Source organism: Carassius gibelio, chromosome B11 (assembly GCF_023724105.1).
Source record: "Carassius gibelio isolate Cgi1373 ecotype wild population from Czech Republic chromosome B11, carGib1.2-hapl.c, whole genome shotgun sequence".
Lineage (NCBI taxonomy): Eukaryota > Metazoa > Chordata > Actinopteri > Cypriniformes > Cyprinidae > Carassius > Carassius gibelio.
Window position 1 is genome coordinate 13876064 of NC_068406.1, and position 24119 is coordinate 13900182.

The window sequence follows — 24119 nt, forward strand, 5'->3', positions numbered from 1 at the left end:
AGAGCAACTTTAAAAACATTTAGCACAATAGAATTGAGCATAACTAGAACAAGTTATATACTGTACGCTACAGAGTCTGTTTTTTATTTTTGTCATTCATTTCAAATTATACGACTTTCACAGTCTTGAAAATTATGATTTATTTTCTTAAGCTTACTAATACTTTAATGTAAAAATTAAGCTAAATAAAATTAATAAAAAACTAATTAAAATGACAAAAGCTCATAAATGACTAAAACTAAAATTTAACTAGAATTTTTTTATAATAATACATTAATACTTCAAAATATCACTGTTTCCGGTCTTGCAGCACCACTGCCCTCAATTTAAAAGTTGATATCATCAACAACTCAGATCCATTAATCATTTATTTACTTCAGTTTTTGCTAATTTAAAAACTGCTTTTCTTGAACCATGCATAATTGAGGAGATATCAACAGCAAGAGGTGAAATCAACCTAAGCCCAAAAAGTTCACACGAAACAATATGGTTTCTTCATAGACCTTTATTTCATCATTATAATATTTTATTTATGATACACTTTCAGGAACACAACAGACGTTTTGAGGCAAACAGTACAGTTTCAGGGATATGATACTGTTTTGGCTTAGTTTGGAAAACAGAATCCAGCAGTTAATATAATCCTGGTCGCTTCGTGTGGAACTGAAGGACTTGTATTTTCAACAATGACGTGATGTCATGAGAGGCCTTTCATTAGCGAGACGGGTAGATTTGAGAGCATCCACTTAAAACATCCTGCCGTATCACGATTGCACTGCTAGTGACAGCCACGTTCAAGTCCTGAATCTTCAGAGACATTTCATCCAATCACAAATTTGCATTTCCATGTCTTAGATCTCAAGACTTCTTGTGTCTCTTTGATTTTTCAATCTTTTTGAATATCAGCCACCAGCTGTTACCCAAAGGTGATATATATGCAATCATGCCTTTATACATTTGTCTGATGTGGTGACTTCGGTGACATGAAGCGTCCTGTTCATCCCTGATTGAAATATTTAGCTGTTTGATATTTTCATTTGACATGTCAGCTCTTGAGCCAATGGTTAGTCAACTTGTATCCGTTTGCAAGTGGTAGGGAAACCAATATGCTTTAATCACATTATAAAAAAATAACATTGACCGTGATCAGCGCAATCATTTGAATTTCAGATGGTTTGCATAAAAAACTGTGGCTCAGATCCTTAGCGTGTAGAATATTCCCCTGATCCAGAGAATGATTGCATCACAACGACCCACAAACATACACATACCCATTTCAAATCAAAGGTTTTGTTCATTATATTCACACATACTGTATATTCGTGTGTAATTTGCTTTTTACATGTGTGTGTAAGCAAATGTGTGTAGAAGACACACAGGAAATGCAAGAGTTTTCGTTCTGTTTAACACTGATACATCTCATGGGCCCAAAACGAAGGTATCTGAAATCTACAAGACATTCAAAACAGCTCCATACAGCATGAAGTCCCACTTGAATCCTTTTTACTAAAGCGCCAAGTGCTGATTAATGATTTGCTGAGTCCTCCAGGACACCAAGGGGCGCTCATACAGATGACTCCCTTGCCGTTTTGGAGCGAAGAGCCTTTGTGCGGCTCAGGAATGGATAAGTTGTGCAGATGCAACCTGATGCCACTGTTAGGCCCAGACTGACCCATGCGCAGAAGATGGACCATCCGTACCCGTGGTCTACATCACTGGGCAGACCGTAGATGAAAGGAGGGTTTCTGGAAAGGTCGTATGAGACACTGGCTGCGTAGGTGCACAGTGAGATTGTGCAAAAGATTCCTGTGGGACAGAAGAAGGTTTAAGGTTACTGATCTAGCATAATAAACAAATGAGAATCAGTAAAAAAAAAAAAAAAATGCACCTCATGTAATACACTATGTGTTTGAAAACACAAGCATTCTAATCAAAGACAGCATTAATACTGCAACACAAAGTAGCTGTTTTTTCCCCTGAATGATTTAGTATTTTTGAAAAAAATAAAAATAAATTGTTAATGATTCAATGACTTGATGTCCCAATTTGCATATGTATGCACTATGCCATTTTTAAATCCAGATAGTGTTCACACTGGAAATTCCAAAAGGAAAAAAAGTACCTGCTCTTCAAGTAGGCCCTACCTGGATATTGCACTTAATAAAAAAAAAAAAAAAAGTGTGGAATGTCGGACACTTCATGAAGTTCCTGAAAGAATCTGAATTTTTAACAAAATGTATGAGCGAATGATTTATTATTTTTATATGGGTGCTTCTTAAACGGAAAGCTGCATCCTTTTGGCTGCTTTGCATAATGAAACTGAATGAACTCAGTGCAAATTCATTTTCATACCCCTGATACATCCTTCAAATGAAGGATTCAAAACAAAGACTGTCTACTATAGATCCTTTAGATAAAGATCTCCTTTGATGGGGCGTGATGAAATGGCAGTCGAGATATGCAGCCTTGCATCATTCGGACTGAAAAGTAGCCATACCGTGGTAGTAGGCAGATGCAGTGAGTCATTTGAATTTGTGTAATTAATCTGTTTAATGAATGATTCAATGACTCATTCATAAAAGGAGCTGTACCTGAATATGAATAGCCTACATGTTAGTAGACGAAAAATCGTTTGTGAAAGAACTGTGCTTCTGATGAACACTATATTATCCCTTTGAGACCACCGGAGAGAAGTTGTTAATGGCAGTGAAGTGACGCAACTGACAATGTACTTTCACCTGACAATAACGATATAACAACACAATAAATGCAGTATGTCTGGAATTCATTCTAGACATGTGCCAATTTCCATATAGTTTAAACGCACAACACCACTATATGCTGCATCAAAGAGGCATTCGCACTCTGATGTAAATAAACCCAACACGGATGAGAAGTGCATGGTGGAATACACTGAGTGAAAATGCACTTTCACTCTCTTACAGCAGATGGTGCTGATAGAACAGCAGAAATGCAGCCGTTACTCTGTAAACAAAGCAGCTGCGCTACTTTCTGTTTCTGAAAAGTATTTAAATGATTTAAAGCTAAAGGTAGGCGGTTTCGGAAAGGCTAGAGATAGCAAGTTAGCTCTGAAAGCAAGATCCCCACCCTCACTCTGCAAACCCACACTTCCCCCAAAACACACAAACGCGCTCAGGCAGACCAGAGACTAACCTGCGATATGATAAGAGACGGCGTTGATGGAGGATTGAATGCAACCCTGTCAGATTTCTTCATGTCTCATTCACCGGTGAGAAAACATTACAGTACAAAGAGCATAATATTACAATAATAGTGCCTTTCACTATCGCTGGAATGCACTGATGACCTACAGTATCATGTGTGCGCAAAGAGAGTGCTCAGAGGTATGCAAATACATATTTGACAGGCAGGCAGGAGAGCCTATCTAAATGTTCGGATGCAACATTTTGATTGGACGTTGTTTTTTTAGGTCCTATGCATTCCAGAGACAGATATTTTTCTATTCTATCAATTATTTTTATTTATTATATAATTTAAAAAAAAACCTTGCTACATGTACTGCGTTAAGCTAACTGAGACTTGTTATAGCACTTGCATATCATTGTACTTCTGTTGATTCTGATTTCTTCCATTGTCCTCAATTGTAAATTCACTTTGGATAAAAGCATCTGCTAAATGAATAAATGTAAATATAAATACATTTAGGCCACTTAACTTAATGAGCGCTATCAAGAGACTTTCAACGAGCATAACAAAAAATTTTTCGAAGCAAATCACCTACCCTACGTTTAAACAGCCATTGAGAAATTTGCACTCCCTATTTAGTGTTCATCACAGCACTGAATACTTAGACTAAATAGGCTATTTATTTTCAAACTTTTAAGTTTTAATCTGGATTACAACATGCCCTAGATATTGTTTACAAATGATTTGATTCTTTATTGTTCGGTCACACTTAAACTGCCAATGAAAAATTATTCTAAAGTATTTATTAATTTTAGTTAATTTCAACATTTAATAAAACGTTGTTCAAATCAAAAGTTGTAAGTGTATTATTTAATGGACCCTAAACAAAGAATAACAACTTCTGTAACAAATGTAACTATTGCTCATTGTTAATGTAAATTCATTAACTAAGGTTAACTAATGAAACCTTCTCAAAAAGATTTACCTATTGCTTTTATATGTTTTTTGCACTTTAATCTGTTTGAAATATTTGTTCACTTTATACAAATTCCCACTATAATACATTTTCTTTAATAATTTACATGTGAAATTTACTAGCAATTTGTTACGGTTGTGTCCAAGGAAGGCAGACGAAGGCAAACGGTTGCAAAACCAATATTCACGTTTTAATTAAGAAAATATGGGAAAACTGAGAGTATTTGAAGCGAGCAAACAAAATAACTAATGAGTTTATTAATCAAACACAGGTGAACGAAATGATAATTATGAGTAAAACAAGGTCACGGGAAACAGGTGAACTGAAAACAGAGAAAACAGAACAAGAACTAAGCATAACCCTAACACAATTTGAGTGAAATACACACACACACACACACACATATATAGATATATATATAAGCAAGACAAGAAGTATAAGACAGAAGGAGATGAACGGATAAATAGACAAGACGTGGGAGAATACACAAGGTAGAAAACAACTTGGAAAGGAAAGAGAACCACCTACGAGAAAGTGTGTGCTACTGGGCGAAAAGAGTAACAAGTAGCTGAGCAAAAACGAAGAGAAAGTTAGATAATAAAAGCGAATAAGCAGAACTGTGTACCTGCCATAAGGAAGAGGAGTCCAGAAACATGCTGGGTGAGGCTCTCCTCCCAGAAAAATCCCACGGCGGCCACAATGCTTCCACACAGCATCACGGCAGCAGCCATGCCCAAGAACCCCGCTGTGATGCGCCGCAGATCTGAACACCGTGGAAAAACACACTGTTTCCATGACTACCACCCACTTAGCCAACAACACTATACAGCTATGGGTAACACCTTATCTTTAGGAACTTTCACTGAGCTCAGTAATCGCTCATGACTCCATGCATAAAGAAGTTTCGGAGCTGCTGATTGCAGATATTGATTCAGTACGTTTAACTTATCACATTATAAAATCTGATTGGGATACATGCATGGGGGAAGAAAAGCTTAATTAGGAGGCATTTTAACGAGGGCTGTAATTAAGGCTTGCAGGCTCCCTCAAGAATTGCTAAGTTATAACATCATAAGAGCTAATAACATTCCTTCCAACAGAAAATGACATTTGACCAAGGTTGTATACACAAAACAGTACCATGGGGCACATAATCATCTCATGGAGATGCAAGAAAAGGTTATGATTATATATTCATGACAAGACAAGCAATAACCGCATTAGCACAAAACACATGAGCTGTATTCTTATTGGTTTAATGGATAATAGAATTTAATGATCTTATAATTTAAGAGAATCAAAGTGCTTGAAAATATTTTAGTCAGTACAGACTTTAGTAACATCACACTTGTATTTGTTACACTTGATTTTAGGATCATAATGACAATCAAATGATTGTCAAAACAAATATTTATATGGCAGGTGACATTTTTACATGGTATTGCACTGCATGGTTTTCGCTATGCAAGGCACACTTAACTCCAGCTTGCATGCACAGCTTAATATTCAATGCATATCAAGAGCTGGAGAAGCTTCGGACGACTTACGTAAGAGGTGCCACTCGTCCTGCTGTATGGTCCTTGTCAGGTTGAGAGGGATGTTCCTGAGTCTAATGGGTTGGGAGAAATGGTACTTGACAGATGTGCATCGGTCTGCAATACCTGCACAGGGATCACACATTGATTTAACATGCATGACTGAAGGACAAACTCTACCCTTCAAATACAGCTTTGCAAAGAGCTTACCAATGAAATCCCACCCAAACCTTCTGGCATGTGGTGCTCGTTGTTCATAAAAGTTGCTTAATATTCTTGCAATCTTGTTGCTGTTATATGTTTGCACTAATCTCTGCCACTCTCATTTGTTTTGTTTGTCTTTTCCTGGACGTTCCAGCACTGTGCCAAGAACGAGTATAAAGCCAAGCATTGCTGAAACACCCGCCCTTCTCCGACAGAGTCACCTTCTGTCATTATTTCCGCCTGGGTTCACACCGCACCACACAGATTTGGCTGGCGTTGTGAGCTAATTCTGAGAGCTGTGTTGAGACCACAGTGATTATGCAGCAAGCCTGAGATGGATAGTTATGTAAAAAAAAAAAGAAAAAAAAAATACACTGTCTGGAATCATAACGTGGAGATGCGGTCAGCTGCATTGCATTTCATTCACTCTGAAAAATGAATTCAGTCTGGCTAGATCCTATCAGTAGCTAAGAAATGTGTGGGTGAAACTGAAATGTGCCTTCTTTGAATTGAGTGCATTTTAATTCACAGCCAAGCCAATGAGAAACCTCAAAGAAAAAAAGGCTATGTGCACTTCTTCTGTATCTATCTATCGTCTTCCATCGTTTGTCTATGTTCATGCTAGAATCCAGAGATGCAAACTTATTTTACAGAATTCAAACCGTCACAGTGAATTTAATATGTAATTTAAAGTTAACGAAACATGTATTTTCAGGGATTCCATGACTCTTAGAACACTGTAAAATAGGACCTAAATGTTAGCACATGGTGCTAGCAACACCACCGCCGTGGGTTCAATTCTCAGGGAATGAATGAGCTGGTAAAATGTGTGATTGCAGTGAAACTTGCTTTGATTTAAGTTTCTGCAAACTGCCTAAATTTATACACATCTATACACATTGTGACTTGTTGATGTGTAAATGCATGTTCGGATACTGTAAAAGATTGTAAATATATATAATCATCGATGTAATATTGTTATTAAATTGAATACATTTTACTCTATAGTATACTCTTATTGATACATCTAAAAGTCAAAAATTTTAAAGAGGAATTTGATCTTCCGGTTGCTATGGTGCACTCAGCCTGAGCTAATTTCATTGTGATCTGATGAGAAGCTCTTTAGAGTGCCTCTCTTCTTTGATGGGCTGATTCGGGGACTCACGGTAATAGGTTGTGTCACAAATCAACGCCTGGGTGCTGAAGGTCAAGTGATCTGTGTGACTTTGGGCTTGATTTAAATGCAAGGTGGCACACAGCTTCCGCTTTTAATCCTGACATGATCAGATCTCTGTAATCTGTATTGACTATGAATCATCACTCATTTCCTGTGCCTTTTTTCACCTTGAGACTTTCATGTCTTTCATGGGGAACTTTTGCAGAACAGCTGGCTTGGTTGGCAATTTATTAAAGTTTTGTTCTGTTGAGATCCATCATGCATGAAATTGATTTGCAGAAAGTGCCTTTGCAGTAAAATAAACAGGTCAAGAGAGAGAGAGAGAAAAAAAATGGCTGGCACTGGTGTCAGCAAAAAAGTCCATTAAGCTTAAGTTCGGATAAGTGTCAGAACAAAAAGGATTAAATCGATATTTCTTCCAGGAAACGAGTCTGCATAAGCTAAATATTCATCCACACTCACCTATGTTTTTGACGCAAAACACCATAGAGACCATCATCATCATAATCACCATAATCATCTTTATCATCATCATCATCATCATCATCATCATCATCGCTCATAAATCCCAAGTCTACACATTTAACAGAATCTGTCAAACAGACAGAACTAGCGATATATGTTCTGTGTCGATTCCTTAACACTTCAATTAACCATTTGTATATTTATAAGATAAGTTAGCAATTCAAAATTAAATAAAATAAAGTTATTGCAACACGTCTGTTTACCCAGAGTTTTTTTTTTATCTTTAGTAATTAGGCAAAGCAGTCCTTACTAGGCTTCACAGCCAAAATAAAAAATAAAAATAAAATAAAAATAAATAAACATGAATTTAAATACCAGTTTCCAGAACAAGATTCGGAATAAATGCATCATATCATTTAACAACCAAGCTGCATTGATTTAAGTCTCACGAGTCTTGAGTAACAGTAGCGGGTTAAAACCTCCGATTGATTTATAAATGTTTTGATTCACTGAAAAGAACCTGGCTACTCCGGTCTCGCTGAATAGCCTATCACACACTGATATGATAGCAGGCTCAATTGAATCATTCGCTCGGAATCGGACTGCATTATAGGCAGGCACCCTATCGTTTTGAGTTAACTAAAAAGAACCGACCAAGCGTCATTCCGTTCGAGAATTGGACTAGTCTAGTCGCGCTTGTGTGTTCGCGCTGGAGATTCAGTGCAGGGAACGCTGTTTTTAGTAGACGAGGAAAGAATACACGTTTAAGAACCATAACAAGAAATGAACTACAAAGTCGTTCTGTTCTGGTATTTTCGAAAAAAAAAAGAAAAGAAAAAAGGAACCGTATGGAGTTAGAATTGTGTCTTTATTACATGCGAGAAAATAAAAGATCTGAGAGAAAAAAAAAGTTTGAGAGAAAAAGTTATCACACTGATAGCAAAAAAACATTTCATGAGAGAAAAAAGAATATTTGAGAGAAAAAGTTTTCATGCCAATAGCAAAAAATAATAATATTTGAGACTAAAAAAAGTTTTGAGAGAAAGTATTTTCTCATAGAACATAAAAAAATATACATTTGAAATGTTTTAAATTATTTCTGAGAAAAAAAAATCTCTCTCAAAATACTTTGAAAAAAACTCTCAAATATATATTTTTTGCTATCAGTGTGAAAATATTTTCTCTAAAAAAAAAGTGTTTCTCTCGAAACGCTTTTCTTTGCTCTTGATGCAATTTCTTGCTCTCGTGTCAGGATTTTGCTTTCACTGTGAGAATTGTGTCATGGGCGGGGCCACGTTCCTATTGGCCAGTCGGGTGAGCATCGTCTTGTCTTGGGAGTCGAACTGAATCATTACACCATTGTTCGGTTCACCTGCATAGATGCCGCCTCTGCCTTATGGCTAGTTAAGTTGAGCACGGACACTCCAATGTTTGGGTAAGATGATGACACACAGCTGGCTGAGCAAGTTCAGTATCACTGAAGATTAAACATTAAAAAATAGTGCTTTAAGTGGCCCAAAAGAGGTGCCGGTACTCTATTATAGCATATATATATATATGTTTTTTTTTTATGACTCCCCTCATCCCCATTGTAAAAAGAAAAAAACATAAAAAAACAATGACAGTTGTAACAGTGCATAAATCAGACCTTAACTCTAATGAGCTTAAACTTATTTTTGTTCACAGTGCCCGAACTGTGTGACAACATCTAAATAAGGCGTGAAACTATCTAAATCAAAACATTAATTTGGCATTTGATTTAAACAGTATAAACCAGGTGAGTTTGCAAGTTTACCTAGCATGATGGCTGGTTAGCTTTACTAGCGATTAGCAGTGCTTTAAGTGGGCGGGTACACACCGGTACTCAGTACCGCCACTTCCAAATATAGCTCTTGAGCGTACCACCACCTCTCCGTGCGCCCAGAACGTGCTTGTAGCGTACCGGTACGCTCATTTGGACATCTGTTTTAATATAGGCTTTAATCTTTTGCCTGCGCTGCCGCTTTTCAGAGCGCCCTTCACAATGCAAGCTTCATAATTCGTCTCACCGAGTGCAGAGACTATATTAACCATAAACCCTAGAGTTTCACTAGTGAAACGCGCATGCAATTGCGTCGCTTTTCCCGCTGTCAATTACAACTCAGCGTGGCCGGAGAAAACGTGTGATACGCGCTAGCTCAGTTCTGTAATGTTTAAAGTCAGTGAACAACACCTATGCTCTCCTGGCTTCAGACTCTGATTATTATAAGAACTAGAGTTGTGACGTTCGCGAACGAACCGATTCTTTTGAACGGCTCATAAACATGAACGATGGGAGCCGAGTCGCGACTGGAGAGGAGCCGTTCTTTCTATCGTTCTTTTTTCCTATGCGTGTTTCACACAGATTCATACAAATGAGCTCCTCCAGGAGACAGAACAGTTATAGGGGGAGGGGCGCACCCAGCGCAGGCCAACCCTTTATAGCGTGATGATATTAGTTATTAGTTGTGCATGCATTTACATTGCATTTTGTGTTCATTTAAAACTTATTTTAAAATCATTAAAAATGTTCTTTTGTGATACTCTACTTGTATAGAAATTTTTCACTAAAAGCTGTTTTCCACAGACATTCATTGCAGCCCACTTTGTTATTGTTCATTGACTTGAAGGGGCTGATGTCCTATTTGCAAAGTTTACAGTAGTAATAGTATGTAGTATGTAGACATTTCCATTTTATTTATTCTAATTTTATCTAATTTAAAAAAAAAATTAGTTTTCTATCAAAATGTTCTTGTGTGATAACAATGTTCTTGTGTGGAAGTGTTTGTAGTAAAAGCTGTTTTGCACAGAAATTCATTGCAGCCGGCTTCGTTTTTTATGTTTATTTGTGAGTAGGTATTGTATGAATAACATAAGTCAACGTAGTTTTACACACACACACACACACACACACACACACACACACACACACACACACACACACACACTTTGTACTAAAGGTAAATCAAAATAATGATGTCACTGTCTAAGCAGAGGGATTTGTGCAACCCTATGGAATATAGTCGACACATGAGAAATGAGGTAATAATCAATATTTCAGAATAATTCAAACTCAGATATTGGTGTGTGATATCTGAGCTTTAATTATTTGACTACAAACCTCACCTCATAATACCTCCCAGTGATTATTTCCAGGATAAACTGAGATGCTCCCAAGCTGGCTTCTTAAAACTGACTAAATATTTAAAAAGAGCCAAAAGAGCCATTCTTTTGAACGGCTCTTTGAAAGGAACGGATCGCGATGATCCGGATCCCCTCAAAGAGCCATAAATCCCATCACTAATAAGAACAGCACGGTCAGAATCAAATGACTCGTTTGCTGACTCTTTATCTAGTCTGTGTGATAGCGTTGCAGGTCAGACGCAAGCTAATGAAGTAATGCAGCAGCTCTTTCAGGAAGGGTGACCAGACATCCCGAAAAATTCGGGACAGTACCGAAATCTAAACTGTTGTCCAGAATCCCGAATCTGGCCCTAATTGTCCCGAAAATTATACTAAAGCAAAATCTTGAGTAGTTATTGTCTGATAAACATTAAAAACTGTCTGCGGAGGTTGAGTCATCCTGCAACCAGCCCCCGCCGGCTGCTCATTGGCTGCAGCATCTTTTCTCTAAGTTCTAAACAAAAATACCGTAGGTGGCTAGGCACGAATTTATTTATTTATTTATCTGATTAATCCATATGCACGAAGACAATACGACCGTTTTGTCCCCTTTTTGTTTTAAAGCTCGATGAAGAGAGCGCAAGTTGCTGCAGCTGCAGCTGCGATGAGGACAGTCAGTGATGCACGCGTGTACAGGAGTGATTGACAGTTCGGGCACTGTGTACAAAAATAAGTTTAAGCTCATTAGAGTTAAGGTCTGATTTATGCACTGTTACAACTGTCATTGTTTTTTTATGTTTTTTTCTTTTTACAATGGGGATGAGGGGAGTCATAAAAAAAAACATATATATATATATATATATATATATATATATATATATATATATATATATATATATATATATATATATATATATAATATATATGCTATAATAGAGTACCGGCACCTCTTTTGGGCCACTTAAAGCACTGGCGATTAGCAAGCAAATAATATAATACACATAAATTCATGAATATGAGTGCTATTTTTTAATGTTTAATCTTCATTGATACTGAACTTGCTCAGCCAGCTGTGTGTCATCATCTTACCCAAACATTGGAGTGTCCGTGCTCAACTTAACTAGCCATAAGGCAGAGGCGGCATCTATGCAGGTGAACCGAACAATGGGGTAATGATTCAGTTCGACTCCCAAGACAAGACGATGCTCACCCGACTGGCCAATAGGAACGTGGCCCCGCCCATGACACAATTCTCACAGTGAAAGCAAAATCCTGACACGAGAGCAAGAAATTGCATCAAGAGCAAAGAAAAGCGTTTCGAGAGAAACACTTTTTTTTTTTAGAGAAAATATTTTCACACTGATAGCAAAAAATATATATTTGAGAGTTTTTTTCAAAGTATTTTGAGAGAGATTTTTTTTATCAGAAATAATTTAAAAAATTTCAAATGTATATTTTTTATGTTCTATGAGAAAATACTTTCTCTCAAAACTTTTTTTAGTCTCAAATATTATTATTTTTTGCTATTGGCATGAAAACTTTTTCTCTCAAATATTCTTTTTTCTCTCATGAAATGTTTTTTTGTTATCAGTGTGATAACTTTTTCTCTCAAACTTTTTTTTTCTCTCAGATCTTTTATTTTCTCGCATGTAATAAAGACACAATTCTAACTCCATAGAACCGGTTCTCATCCTAACCACAGCTAAGCAAACGTTACAGCTCTGTGTAATGTGTTTTGCGTTGAAATCAACTTTCCATTCTGGTCTTACCCTTCAAAATGAGCTTGTCAATATCCATGTCCATTCCATGGAAGTAGCATTTCCTCCAAAGTCCAGAATAGGTGGAGAAAAGCGGGCGCCCGCACTCCGTCTCCAAAATGCCCATGCCCAAAATCGCTCTCCAGTTCTCCAGCAGTTCCTCCTCTCGACTCCCTACATGGATGGGCTTCATGAGAGCCAGGTTGCGCTTCGCATTCCCGCTGTCCACCAAAGGCAGGTGATAGATGGGCATCTCCCTGTTTTTCTGGTCGTTGGACTCCGACCCGTATTGGTCGCAGTTCTCCTTGTGTCTCCTGGTGTCGGTTTCGTACCAGTGGTCGGTAAAGATCGCCGTGACCAGCAGCATGAGCGCGAGCAGGCTCATGGACAAGCTGATCGCCGTTACAAGAGCCCGTTTCTCCATGTCTCCAACATCCGCGCAGCTCACTCAGTCATCTCTCACATGAAGCGTACTTTCCTCGCCGTTTCCCGGGACAATGCACGGCTTTGAGCAGCGATCTGTCATTACAGGTAGATGAGCGGAGTGTGTTTGCGCGTACGGTACTGTGGGCATCTACATGGGGATGCGCGATGGCCGTGCGTGCGTGTTTAGGCTACCTGCACTCTGTTCGGCGTTTGTGCATCTTCTTTTATCCGCAGTAGCTGCATGTACTTCTTTCCTTTTTCCTGAGAAGGATGATGCCTCCACGTAGCACAAGATATCCCCGTGCAACTGAACGCGCGTGTGGGAATGTCAAGGTTGTCGCGCGCGTACTGTGCCAACAATAGCTAAGGGTGTGTCAAGGAGACAGGCTAGGCGGTTTCCTGCGAGCGCGCGACTGAACTGTTATGATGATGATGACTACAGTTTGACCAGCCAAACATCAATGCAGCAGAAGGGGGGAAACATCGCAGGAACTTCATTAGACTGCAAAATCTTCTGCTGAAATGCGTTCTAGTGTAGTAACAAACAAAGGTTTTTATGGGTCAGTTATGTCTGTTATGATAAAAAAATAACATATTTTCAAATTAATTTTAAACCTTGTGTACCAAGTAGAAAATCACAAATGTAAAAATAGATTTAAACAAATTATACAAAAGGTTTATTTTATTTACGTTTTAAAGTGTAATGAACCTAGTAATGAAATTAAAATGTAATTGTAAACCTTAACAAAAGTGGCTTATCATAACAGGGCAAAATATGTACGCTTTTATACATTATATGCATGCATTAATGTCAGACCAGAACATCAGACCAAAAATTGTAACGTATTATGTATAATGTATTGTTTCATAACAAGGTCAAAATATAGGACATTTATATGTATATCTGATGTATGGATCAGTGCAAGTTTTGCCATTTTACATAATACAGTGCACATATTAAATAAATATATTATTTACAGTAATAAATAAATCATTACACTGTAAATAGATAGAGCATCCATCTATCTATCTATCTATCTATCTATCTATCTATCTATCTATCTATCGGTCTAAAACCAATTATATATTTTTTTATAAATATTAAGAAATTGATAAGCAATTTAAAATACTGTATAAAACATACAGAAGAAAGGAAAATGAATAAAATTATGGTAATTGAATAAAAACCTGAACAATGGATTGGAAAACACATCTAGAACAGCCAGGAAATAATACTTCTCTAAGCTATACAGACAGGCCAGCTGTGTGTGCGTTGGTTGTTTGATAACTGCCATCATGCTGAGACCTTGATCTGTGCCAGTGGATGCTTTAATAATCTGTCAATAATTTGCATCCTGGATGTGTGCCTAGCATTTGAGAAATAAATTAGACTGAACAGTCCTAGCTCATAAAACCTTATAACAACCACATGGTGTAAGTACAAATGTGTTCAGAAGCTCACTCTTGGCACACACTCCTCTGTGATTCGGAAATAAATAGCACTGAATCACAATCCTGTCTGAGCTGAAAGAGAAGATGGAAGAAAAGAAGATGGAGATGGAGAAAAGAAGTATGAGACTGTTTTGTAACTCACAACCACATGGAGAATCCTGACAACTGTTAATTTGTCAACTGTCTGTGTTTTGTCACATATCTGGAGAGATATATGTGAGAAAACAGACCTCAAACTGCCTTGTGTAACTCCCAAAATAAAGAAAATTCATGTAGAAAACCACAACCCATCAATGTTATCATTACATACAAACCAGAAAATAACAGTAGTCTAGAAAAAAAAAAGAATAAATAAAACAAAAATGTTAAACAACAGCAAATGAATGTTTAAGATCATTAAAATTGATAAATAAATAAATAAATAATATTTTTAAAAAACATTTTAATTTGGTTTCTGTTTAAAAGACTTCACTTTTTATGAGTTTTGTCTTTTCAAGTGAAGTCATTGTTACTTCTTTAAAGTCAGTGAAAAAATAAACTTCTGCTTCTGATAAATTAAGTCAGGTTAACACTGTTATAAATGAATCAACCGACTAGAATGATTCTAAATTTATATGGTAAATCAATAGTGTATCTTTTTAATTAAAAGTTCACTCTGCACTGTAGGACTACCATTAAATATATATCAAATCAAGACGAAGTATAAAACCAATGTCACTCACCATCATACTTCAAAACAAGAAAATGAACTGATGAGCATGCTGTTCTAATAGACCACACGAATTATTTCAGTTTTGTTTTGTGCTAAATATTCCTCAGAAGCAGGTTAGCTTCTGGTGCGCCTGTGGTCATCTGACCCAAACCCATCCTCCTCCTCTCTTCATCATCCTCCCATTCCAGTCATTCTCCGCTCTTCGAGGCGAGCGCGGCGCATGCGCACTGGAGCTCACGGGAAGCCATGTTAAAGTTACAGTCAAGTACTGAGAGTGAGATTCCCTCCTGACGCCGTATGTTTATTTTTTCCAGTTTTTCTCTTTGTGTCCGTGTCAGGGCCCCCAGCAAATCTATCATTGATAGTCAGAGGCCGGAGTCCCCAAGATGAACTCTAGTTTCGATCTGTCCAGGCGAAATCCGCAAGAGGATTTCGAGCTTATCCAGAGGATAGGCAGCGGGACCTACGGGGATGTTTACAAGGTAAAAATGTGTTTTCTACAAACAAGGCCCGTGTTTTGCACTGTGCAGTCCACATTTATAGGGTCCGATCTTTAGAATAAATCTAATGTGAGGCATATAAGAGGTTTAAATGTTTTAGATACGCAGTCATAAAGATTACTTCTCTGAACTGGACCAGGACACTGATCACTTAAAGGTGTACACAGTATTTTTTTTGCGAATTAATATTTTTTACACTGATCGCACTATGAAGAAATATAATTAAAATGATGTACACTCATATAATATGAAGACTAAAAAAAACAATAAATCCTCTAGTAAAACCTGATTTATTCTGCATGGAGTGGGTCCCTCATGGGCACTGCCATGTTTATATCACATGACCGGACCTGTCATGCAGTTTTTGGAGTTACTACTACAAATTAAAAACTGCAGTTATATATTTACTTTTGACCAAATTTGAACTTACACTATTTACTATTTGAACAAAATGTATTTAGGCCAGGAGGTACATAATTTACTGGTACTATTGCAACAAATAAGAACAAAACCATATGTTGCATCTGAAGTAATCACTGTTTCCTAATTAGTAGATTAAAAGCAGTAGGCCTGTGTGAAAAAAGTGGTCTCTGAATTCATAGTATTCATAAAACTTTAAGTGGAATGTACCCTAATTGTGTCTAATGATTTCAGTGAAGCACAAAAATCACTTGACAATATGGTGGATGTAGTACCTCCACGTACTGACCATCATTTAATTCTTAAACTGTATAAAAGGAGACAAACTCTGTCATCATACATTTTTGTTGTTTCAATGAAAGTGAATGGTGACAGAAGCTTTCATTCTGCCTGAACAAATGATGACCGATATATCGGCCTTGGTGATAAATCGGTCGACCACTACTCACCACAATAGCATCAAAACACTGTTCTTCCAAACTCTGTAAACATTATGTGGTTAAGACATGCAATTACACACTTTCATTGCAATAAATATTTACACATTTTACATGATTTCATGTTAACTTATCTGAGTTTATTCCCAGTTTCTTGCACCTCAGAATGAGTGTGACTGAATAAATTTATTGTGTGGTTTTGTTTCAGTGTCACTCTTCAGAAATGTGCAAGACATGACAAATATTTGAGGAAGGCCTTGTAACAATGATATATCTGCTTAAGTTTGTGGTTGTCACTGAAACTTACCCAAACACTGCAGATAGATCAGTTTGGTGACAGCTGGCTAGATGCTGTTGTCCAAAGCGGTTAACTTGAGAGATGTTACAAGTGGTGTGAAATGTGCTGGATTATCCTCTGCTTTATCTGAGTAAATCTTTAGCAGTAGGTCAGTGTAACCCTGCAAGCCTTTCACCTGTCAGTCAAGGGTTGCACATGGCCAACTTATTACATGAATGTATTTAGTCTGCATTCGTCTCATCTTCAGCATAAAATCAGCATGTCGTACTTGTCAGAAGAATAGCAGTGTATTATCTGAAAGAGCATGTTATAGGATTATATAAAAGATAAGTACAATTCTGTTTATGCTGATTGGATGGATTTTAGATAACAGATAACGGATTATGTTGGCTATTGTCTGGTTTAACAGCATTGATTGATGGAGTTAAGCTTCGCAGTTATTTACAGTACTTGGGTGTTTTTCTTCGATAAGCAACAGTAATCTATAAATTAACAGAATATTGTAGATTCCAGGAGATGGTCATTGTGTGAGAAACCCACTTTTCTGAATATTGGTGGGTAGTGGCCTCCTCAGTGTCTGTGGTGGTTTAGTGTAAAGATCAGATCAGAATTTGTGTGTTAATAATTATTTTTTTAGGGTGTTTGCAACAAATTTGAATGGACTCTTGTATATACATGTACATAAATAAATGTCGAATTCAAATGATATTGGTGATAAAAGATGATAATTTACCAAATAATGTCCAGATGTTTAAGGCTTTTAATCACAATGATGACAAAGTTAAAGTTGGCATGGAAATTCACCTCATGAAAAATCGATATGCATGTTATTGGTCTTATTATGTACAATTCATCATGTTTCTCTTTTTTGACCTCATAATTCTTAATCAAAGTGGCATAACCTTATCTACAAATGAAAATGACAGACTCTCCAGTGAAGTTAACCGATACTTGTACAAAAGTTTCTCAACTTTAAAGAGAGAGTTCACCCAAAATGGAAATTCCGTCATTATTAATTCACCTTCAAGTCATTCCAAACTTTACAACTTTCTTTCTTCTGTGGAACACACACACACACACACACAAAAGTTTTTTTTTTTTTTGTAGAATATTTCTAACAATTTTTGTCCATACATTGAAAATCAGTGGGCTGCAAAGCAACATTTGGACCTAACTGACTTTCACTGTATGGACAAAAAATAATCACAGAGACATTTTTCAATGTCGTCTTGTGTTACGCTGAAGAAATAAAATCGTGCAGAATTCTTGTGGGGTTGAACTATCCCTTCATTCATTTACACAAACCCCAGTTCATTCAAAGCAGACAGGTATGGAAGGCACGAATTATATGTCCAGCTACATCTGCTTCAAATATTATGCTAATTAACAGTGAGCAGTGGTTTCAGACATTACAGTGCTTCACTCGCACTGACTCTTATTCTGTCTGAAAGAATGAAAAGACCAAGCTGAACGTGGGGCGATTCGACCAATCAGATGAAAGCAGCGTTTTAGCTCCGCCCACAAGTGCAAATGAAATATTGAAGCCATAAACCGAAATGATCAAAACGTACACGGACCAACTGTCCTGTCTATGTTCTCTCACTTGAATCCTCTTCTTGAGATTTGAGTCTCTTACCTTCTGCTAGCCCCGCCTTGTTCACCCAGTGATTGACATAGCGGGAGGGGGCGGACACGTGATCGGCTCGGAATGCATTTTCAATGTGCACATTGAATTTTGCTACATTCATTGCGGGACATTGAATGAAAATGCAAGTGTTAATGCAGAAAACTAGCATTTAAATGATCATTTTGCCACAGTTTTTGCTTGAACATGTTATACATATCTAATCATTTCTGTAATACATTTTCATTTTAATTTTGCAACTTATAAAGCGTTAAAATTAGTTTTCATTTTACATATTAAAACTGGTGTATGAAATGGCAAATTCAAATTATGTAATTTCATTTTCATTTTCATTTTGCACCAAACGTTGCACAAATATGCTGGAAAATGTAAATGTAAATAGAGAAATGCATTGTCATTTTACATACTGCATTGTCATTTTGCATATTACATCCCAAATTGAATATTGCTACCCATACACTTCCATAGACAGGATATTAGCTTTAGCGCTGTTTGCTGATTTCTACACCACACCGTTTTCAACAGGTGTTTCTCCAGGTTTGTTTGTCTTCTGGGTCTGCATGTTTTCCTTAACAGTTTGAAGTAAATGTAACAACATGCTCCTGATGGATTTTAAAGGGCTTGAAAGCATACAGAGATGTAAAGTATTGATTTAGCAAAGAAAGTAAGTATTGAACAAAAAGCCTGCTGCATTAAGGGTAAGGAGATGACTAATTACACAGTGTGATCAGTTTATATTGGCTTTGTGTCAAGCGTTGGTGATGCTATTTTGATAGTTCTGTGGCTTGCTTGCATTCGAGTGGTTTTGTATTGATTCCATTTTTACATCTATGGTCTGTGGAGTCGCCAGCGAGTGACAGAAAGCTGTGTATGTGTGAGAGTGAGAACATTATCGGTAAAAGAATGAACGCTAGTGTAAGTTATCACGTGAGGTGTAATGCATTGTGATCGAGTTGAGGCAGAATTGATTGCTTCTCTTTCAGAAGGTTGCTGTGGAAAGATGATTGTGTAAGCAAATCTCTCGCACGACACTGCCTGTTTGTGACTTCTAATGTGCTTATGGCCTCCTTTACAGACACAGATTTCTTTCTCTTGCGGGAAGCTTGGTTTCTCACGACATGATTTTGCTCAAAAAGGCCAGGTCAGTCTGAACAGTAGTTCTGACTCTCTGCTGGTCTGAATGCAGGTTATTTTGTTCCAGACACTAAAGTGCATCGGATAGAACTAAAAGCGAGATGTTAGTTCTTGTCAGCAGAACAAAATCTGTTTATTTTTGGCCTGAGAGGTTTGATTTCACTTACGTTTTGAAGAATGAACAAGAATCTAATGTTGTTGCATGCACATCATTTGGTGAAATCAAATCATATTAGCTCACAGTTTTTCTTCTCAGTGGGATTTCCTGTCTACATGCACGAAACATCCATCCCATGTCTTGGTTTGACCTGACTGGAAGGTTTTATTGTGGCTTAAATTCACAATGTTTTCTTTATTCAGTTAATCTCTTTCATTCTTCACACCCAGGAAGTCTCGTGTTGCCCTTAAAGACGACAAACAGTCATCCTGTCACTCCTGATTGCAATAGTCCCCTTCAATCACACAGTTTACACAGAAAGATGGTTCTCCAAGTGGCTTGCATCGTGCATTTGTGAAAACATTCTGACAAGATGAAATTCAAGATGATAGAGTTTCCGTGATATGTGTGCCCTATGTGCATAGCCCCACTCTGATGTGAGGGCATTTCTGAATTGACTTTGTCGGGAAAAAATTATCATTAATTATTCACCTGTTTCAACAGCTGGGCACTGCTCCATCCTGTAATACTATCATGCTTCTGAGATTGGTATCGGCTAGTTTAGGGACATACTCACAATCTCTGACTTTCAATAGTCCTGGCTATTTAAACATGCTCAGATAAATAAGATATATGTGGAATTACCTGGAACAGTCTAATATTGATTATCGCACTGAAATAAATTGAGCCAAGTAGGCTATCACTATACCTAAATCGAGCAATTATTTTATTTACCTTGCTGATATGGTTGATTCATTTTCTTTTTCTTACATGTTGAGTCTTTTTATAAATAGTTTAAATATATTTTCATTGATGCAAAGCTGAATTTTCATTATTGTCACATGTTCCTTTAGAAATCATTCTGATATGCTGATTTGGATCTCAAGAAACATTTCATATTATAATCGTCAATCAATGTTGAAAACAGTTGTGCTGCTTCGCTTTTTTTGGGGGAAAACGTGATACTTTTTTATATATAATCATTTGATGCATAGAAAATAGAAAGAACAGCATTTATTTGAAATTTATATTTTTTGTGACAATATAAAAGCCTTTACTGTTAATTTTAGTTAATTTAATGGATCCTTGCTGAATTAAAGAAAAAAAAAACACATAGACCATTCTGTTCTCTAAATGGTGTCATCTTTATCAAATATTTGGTAACACTTTAGGGACCATTTCTCTCTATTAACTAGTTGTTTATTAGTATGCATTGCATGAATGCTTATAAATCACATATTAATGCATTATTCTGCATGAGCATATTTTAGGTCTTTTAATCCTATCCCATAACTGAACTAAACAACTACCTTACTAATTAAGCAGCAGATTTTTTTTTAGGCAAAATTCATATTTATTATTTAATTAATAGTTAGAATTGCTCCCTGAAGTAAAGTATGACCAAATATTCAGCAAATATTCATTTACAGATTTTGGCAGTGCTTTTCCTTGGTCAGTTCCCTTTCTGCGAGTTGCTTTTTAGTTTTATGAAGCATTTGTGTACCTTTTCTCTTTAGTTTTTGTGACTGTGTGTTCAGAGAGGTGTCAGACCATAATGGCTAGGTGGGCAACCAGGATTCATTAGTCAGAGAAAGTCACCGTCCTCGAACCTTCTCCCCGAGGAACCCTTGAGGAACCTCGCAGGAGTCTCACAAAGCCAAGGTCGATGTACTCCAGCCATCACACATTCTTTCTTTCATCACTTTCTGCAGGAAGTCACTGTCAACACCTTTACTTACTCTCATGTGTTTTGTGCCTTCACGCCTTTTAGAAATTCACAACAGACTGGATTACATGGTTTCTTTTAATAGAATGTCCTTGCCATCTTACCTACTTTTGAGCGGCCTTGAGATTTCTCCATATTCTGTAGACTAAAGCATTTTCAACCTTGCCGCATCCTTTCAATGAGTAAGCAGAAATACAGATCTGCGTGACAGAGTGATCTACTGTCCTACAAATGCGGCCGTGGAGAGAAATTGTATTCTCCCATAGTGAGCATGAGCGACTGATACTCTACCTTTGTTTGGACAAGAATGTGATTTACTTAATTATGTTGGTAGCAAATTAGAGCTAGACTTATTAGACAGCTAATCGACCGTGTTGTTGAAATGATTCATACATGCAAACTATATTGTTGATGTGAGACTCAGAGAACACAGTCATCTCGTTGTTACTATATAATCATAATCATGTTTTAGCAAGCCCAGGCACGCTCCTGTCGGTGCGCTCTAGAATTCTTGATGCATTATGTGCTCTGCATTTAACTGCAATACAGCATGAATAATGAATCCGATGAAATGTTTGATAACACCAGCACAGGAAAGACATTAGAGAGAAAAACGGGTTGTTTATCGGAGGTCAGTGCCGCATTGGCACAGTAAATTGTTAATACAAGGCATCAAATTTGCCAGGCAGTGCAGAAAATGATTGGCCTAGATTCGGTCGGTCGGGGGCCAAGCTTGCAGTGATTTATCCACCTCTCTGTAATTACCTGACATGGCAGCAGCCCCACTGCGTGCTGCACCTGTGCAGGTGGAGTGCTTGGCTGTTGCTCTGCACCTCAGCACTTCTGGGGGAAAAAGGGCATTGAAAAGTGTGGAAGTCAAAGGGTTACGCTCGGGGAGGGCTAGTTAACCTAAAATTGAAAATTTACTTTATTTACTGATCCTTAAGTTACTCCAAAGCCGTATGAGTAGGGGTGGGCGATATGGCAAAAGACTCATATCACAATATGAGTTATATTATTTTACGATAGCAGTATATATCACAATATAGTTATTTTTGCTTTAAATAAGGCCTTTATGATATCAATAAACTTTATACCATAGAAATTACATAATGCTTGTCAACCCTCCACGGAAACCTTGGCAACTGAATCGCCATTGGCTAGTGAATTTTTAAGTTTACTCAGACTAAGATATAGATAGATATATAAAATAAAAATTGTTTGTAAAATGGCACAGTTTTTTAAATATCTGAAAGTACACTCTTAACAGAAGTCAGTCAATCATTATAATAATAAATTGTGTTTTTTTAATAATAGAACTTTAGTAATTAGAAATAAACTTGATAAACATGTTTGAATGTATATTAGTCATTTTGACTGAACATTTTAACTGGAGAGGTGGTGGTTCTTTTTCGGTCAATCAGTGTTTCTGTTAAAAAAAACTAACAAAAAAAAAAAACTCAAGATAATAATGATACAAATTCTACTAATGAGAACTATAAAACACATCAAGGGTTACTAAGGATTAACGAGCTTCTGGGTTAATAAATATTAATCATGTTTTGTGCGTTTGCTCGAACTGATTTGCTGAAATCAAAACAGGGACAATAATAGATGTGCGCCAGCTAGTGAGATTGCCATTCACGCATTAGCTCCACCCATTACCGGAAAACCCTGCAGTTTTTAAAAGCTGAAGAAGTCCAAAGGAAGGCCGTTATTTTCACAGGAAAATACTACATAGAATATCGTTTACATATAGTGCGTCAATCCCCCCCCATCTTTCTCTACGTGTGTGTAAAAGAAAGCGACGGCGAGGCGTGCACCTTCACACTAGAGTTTACGGTACATTAAATACAGGTGCGGCACATCCATTCAGATGAATTGAAAAACATCACAGATCGCTTGACGGAGAGTGAAACTCTGAAGCACTCAGTCAGTGTGTGCAGTGAGTGAAAATAGATATGTGCTAAACTTATACTCAGCCTCCAGATCACACACTGGCGAGTAAAATCGGTATACTTTGGGTATATTCTAAATATCTTGCATTTAAAGATCATAAAATCCTCATCAATAGTGACATCAAAACATTTTAGGCTTCATGTTAATTAATGTACATTGAGCACAAGGGATACTCATTTTAATTATAATTTTTTATATATTAGTGTGTCTCAAGCGATGTGTCTGAAAATACATAAAATATATATATAATAGATTTTGACTAAACTTAGTGTGAAATAAATTTATTTTAAATATATTACTTTTTTACAAGGGTGTTTTGGAAACAGCAAGTTTTTTATGTTATGAATCTGCCCTGTTTACTTCCATTGTAATTGTCTCTCTGTCATCCAGATTTATGCTTTATTTAAAGAAAAGCAGTAGTAAGCCGGAATACATTTTTGTGGTAATCAGTATTATGGCACAAGGTCTGTGAATTAAGCTTAACTTGTACTGAACCCTGAATATTACTTTATACCGCAATGTTACATCAACCCATTATCACAATGCTAAACTTCTAAAAGCAAGAAAAGGTGTAAAAACTCAATGTGGTCAGGATGACTCACAGTTTTGTGTATATATTTTATCTAACACTTTCACCGTTATCAGATCTGGTCATGCTGTTGTTGGTTGGTTGGTTCCCACGATCCTTGGCTTTCACCTTTCTTGGGCCGATGGTGGGCTCATTATAAAGGATCATTAACGCATCATTTTAAACCACGGCAGACAATATGATGTGCCTGATTGCAAGGCAAGGTATTGACCGCTGGGCCTGGATGCTAGTTATTGATCAG

The 24119-nt window shown here is 37.0% G+C and overlaps 2 protein-coding genes across 14 annotated transcripts in view; one reads left to right on the top strand and one right to left on the bottom strand.

Annotated features, from left to right (window-relative positions):
- Positions 1-489: 489 nt before the first annotated feature.
- Positions 490-15218, bottom strand: tmem178a (transmembrane protein 178a). 3 transcript variants are annotated; one of them, XM_052568527.1, is made up of 6 exons: positions 15024-15218; positions 14312-14373; positions 12436-13378; positions 5692-5805; positions 4770-4907; positions 490-1806 (listed from the first exon to the last, which is right to left on the bottom strand). In XM_052568527.1, the coding sequence occupies exons 3-6, from the start codon at positions 12845-12847 to the stop codon at positions 1565-1567; spliced, it is 906 nt and encodes a 301-aa protein (XP_052424487.1). In that variant the 5' UTR covers positions 12848-13378; positions 14312-14373; positions 15024-15218; the 3' UTR covers positions 490-1564. The 3 variants fall into 3 exon arrangements, with proteins under 3 accessions (XP_052424487.1, XP_052424486.1, XP_052424488.1); XM_052568526.1 differs by having other exon boundaries at positions 12436-14216; XM_052568528.1 differs by lacking the exons at positions 12436-13378; positions 14312-14373; positions 15024-15218 and adding an exon at positions 5890-7862.
- Positions 15219-15345: 127 nt separating this feature from the next.
- map4k3a (mitogen-activated protein kinase kinase kinase kinase 3a) overlaps positions 15346-24119 on the top strand; it is a 94506-nt gene continuing 85732 nt past the window's right edge. For all 11 annotated transcript variants that reach the window (XM_052568514.1, XM_052568522.1, XM_052568515.1 and 8 more), the window contains exon 1: positions 15346-15495. In XM_052568514.1, the coding sequence (XP_052424474.1) occupies positions 15400-15495 (96 nt within the window). In that variant the 5' untranslated portion in view covers positions 15346-15399. The remainder of the gene's footprint in view (positions 15496-24119) is intronic.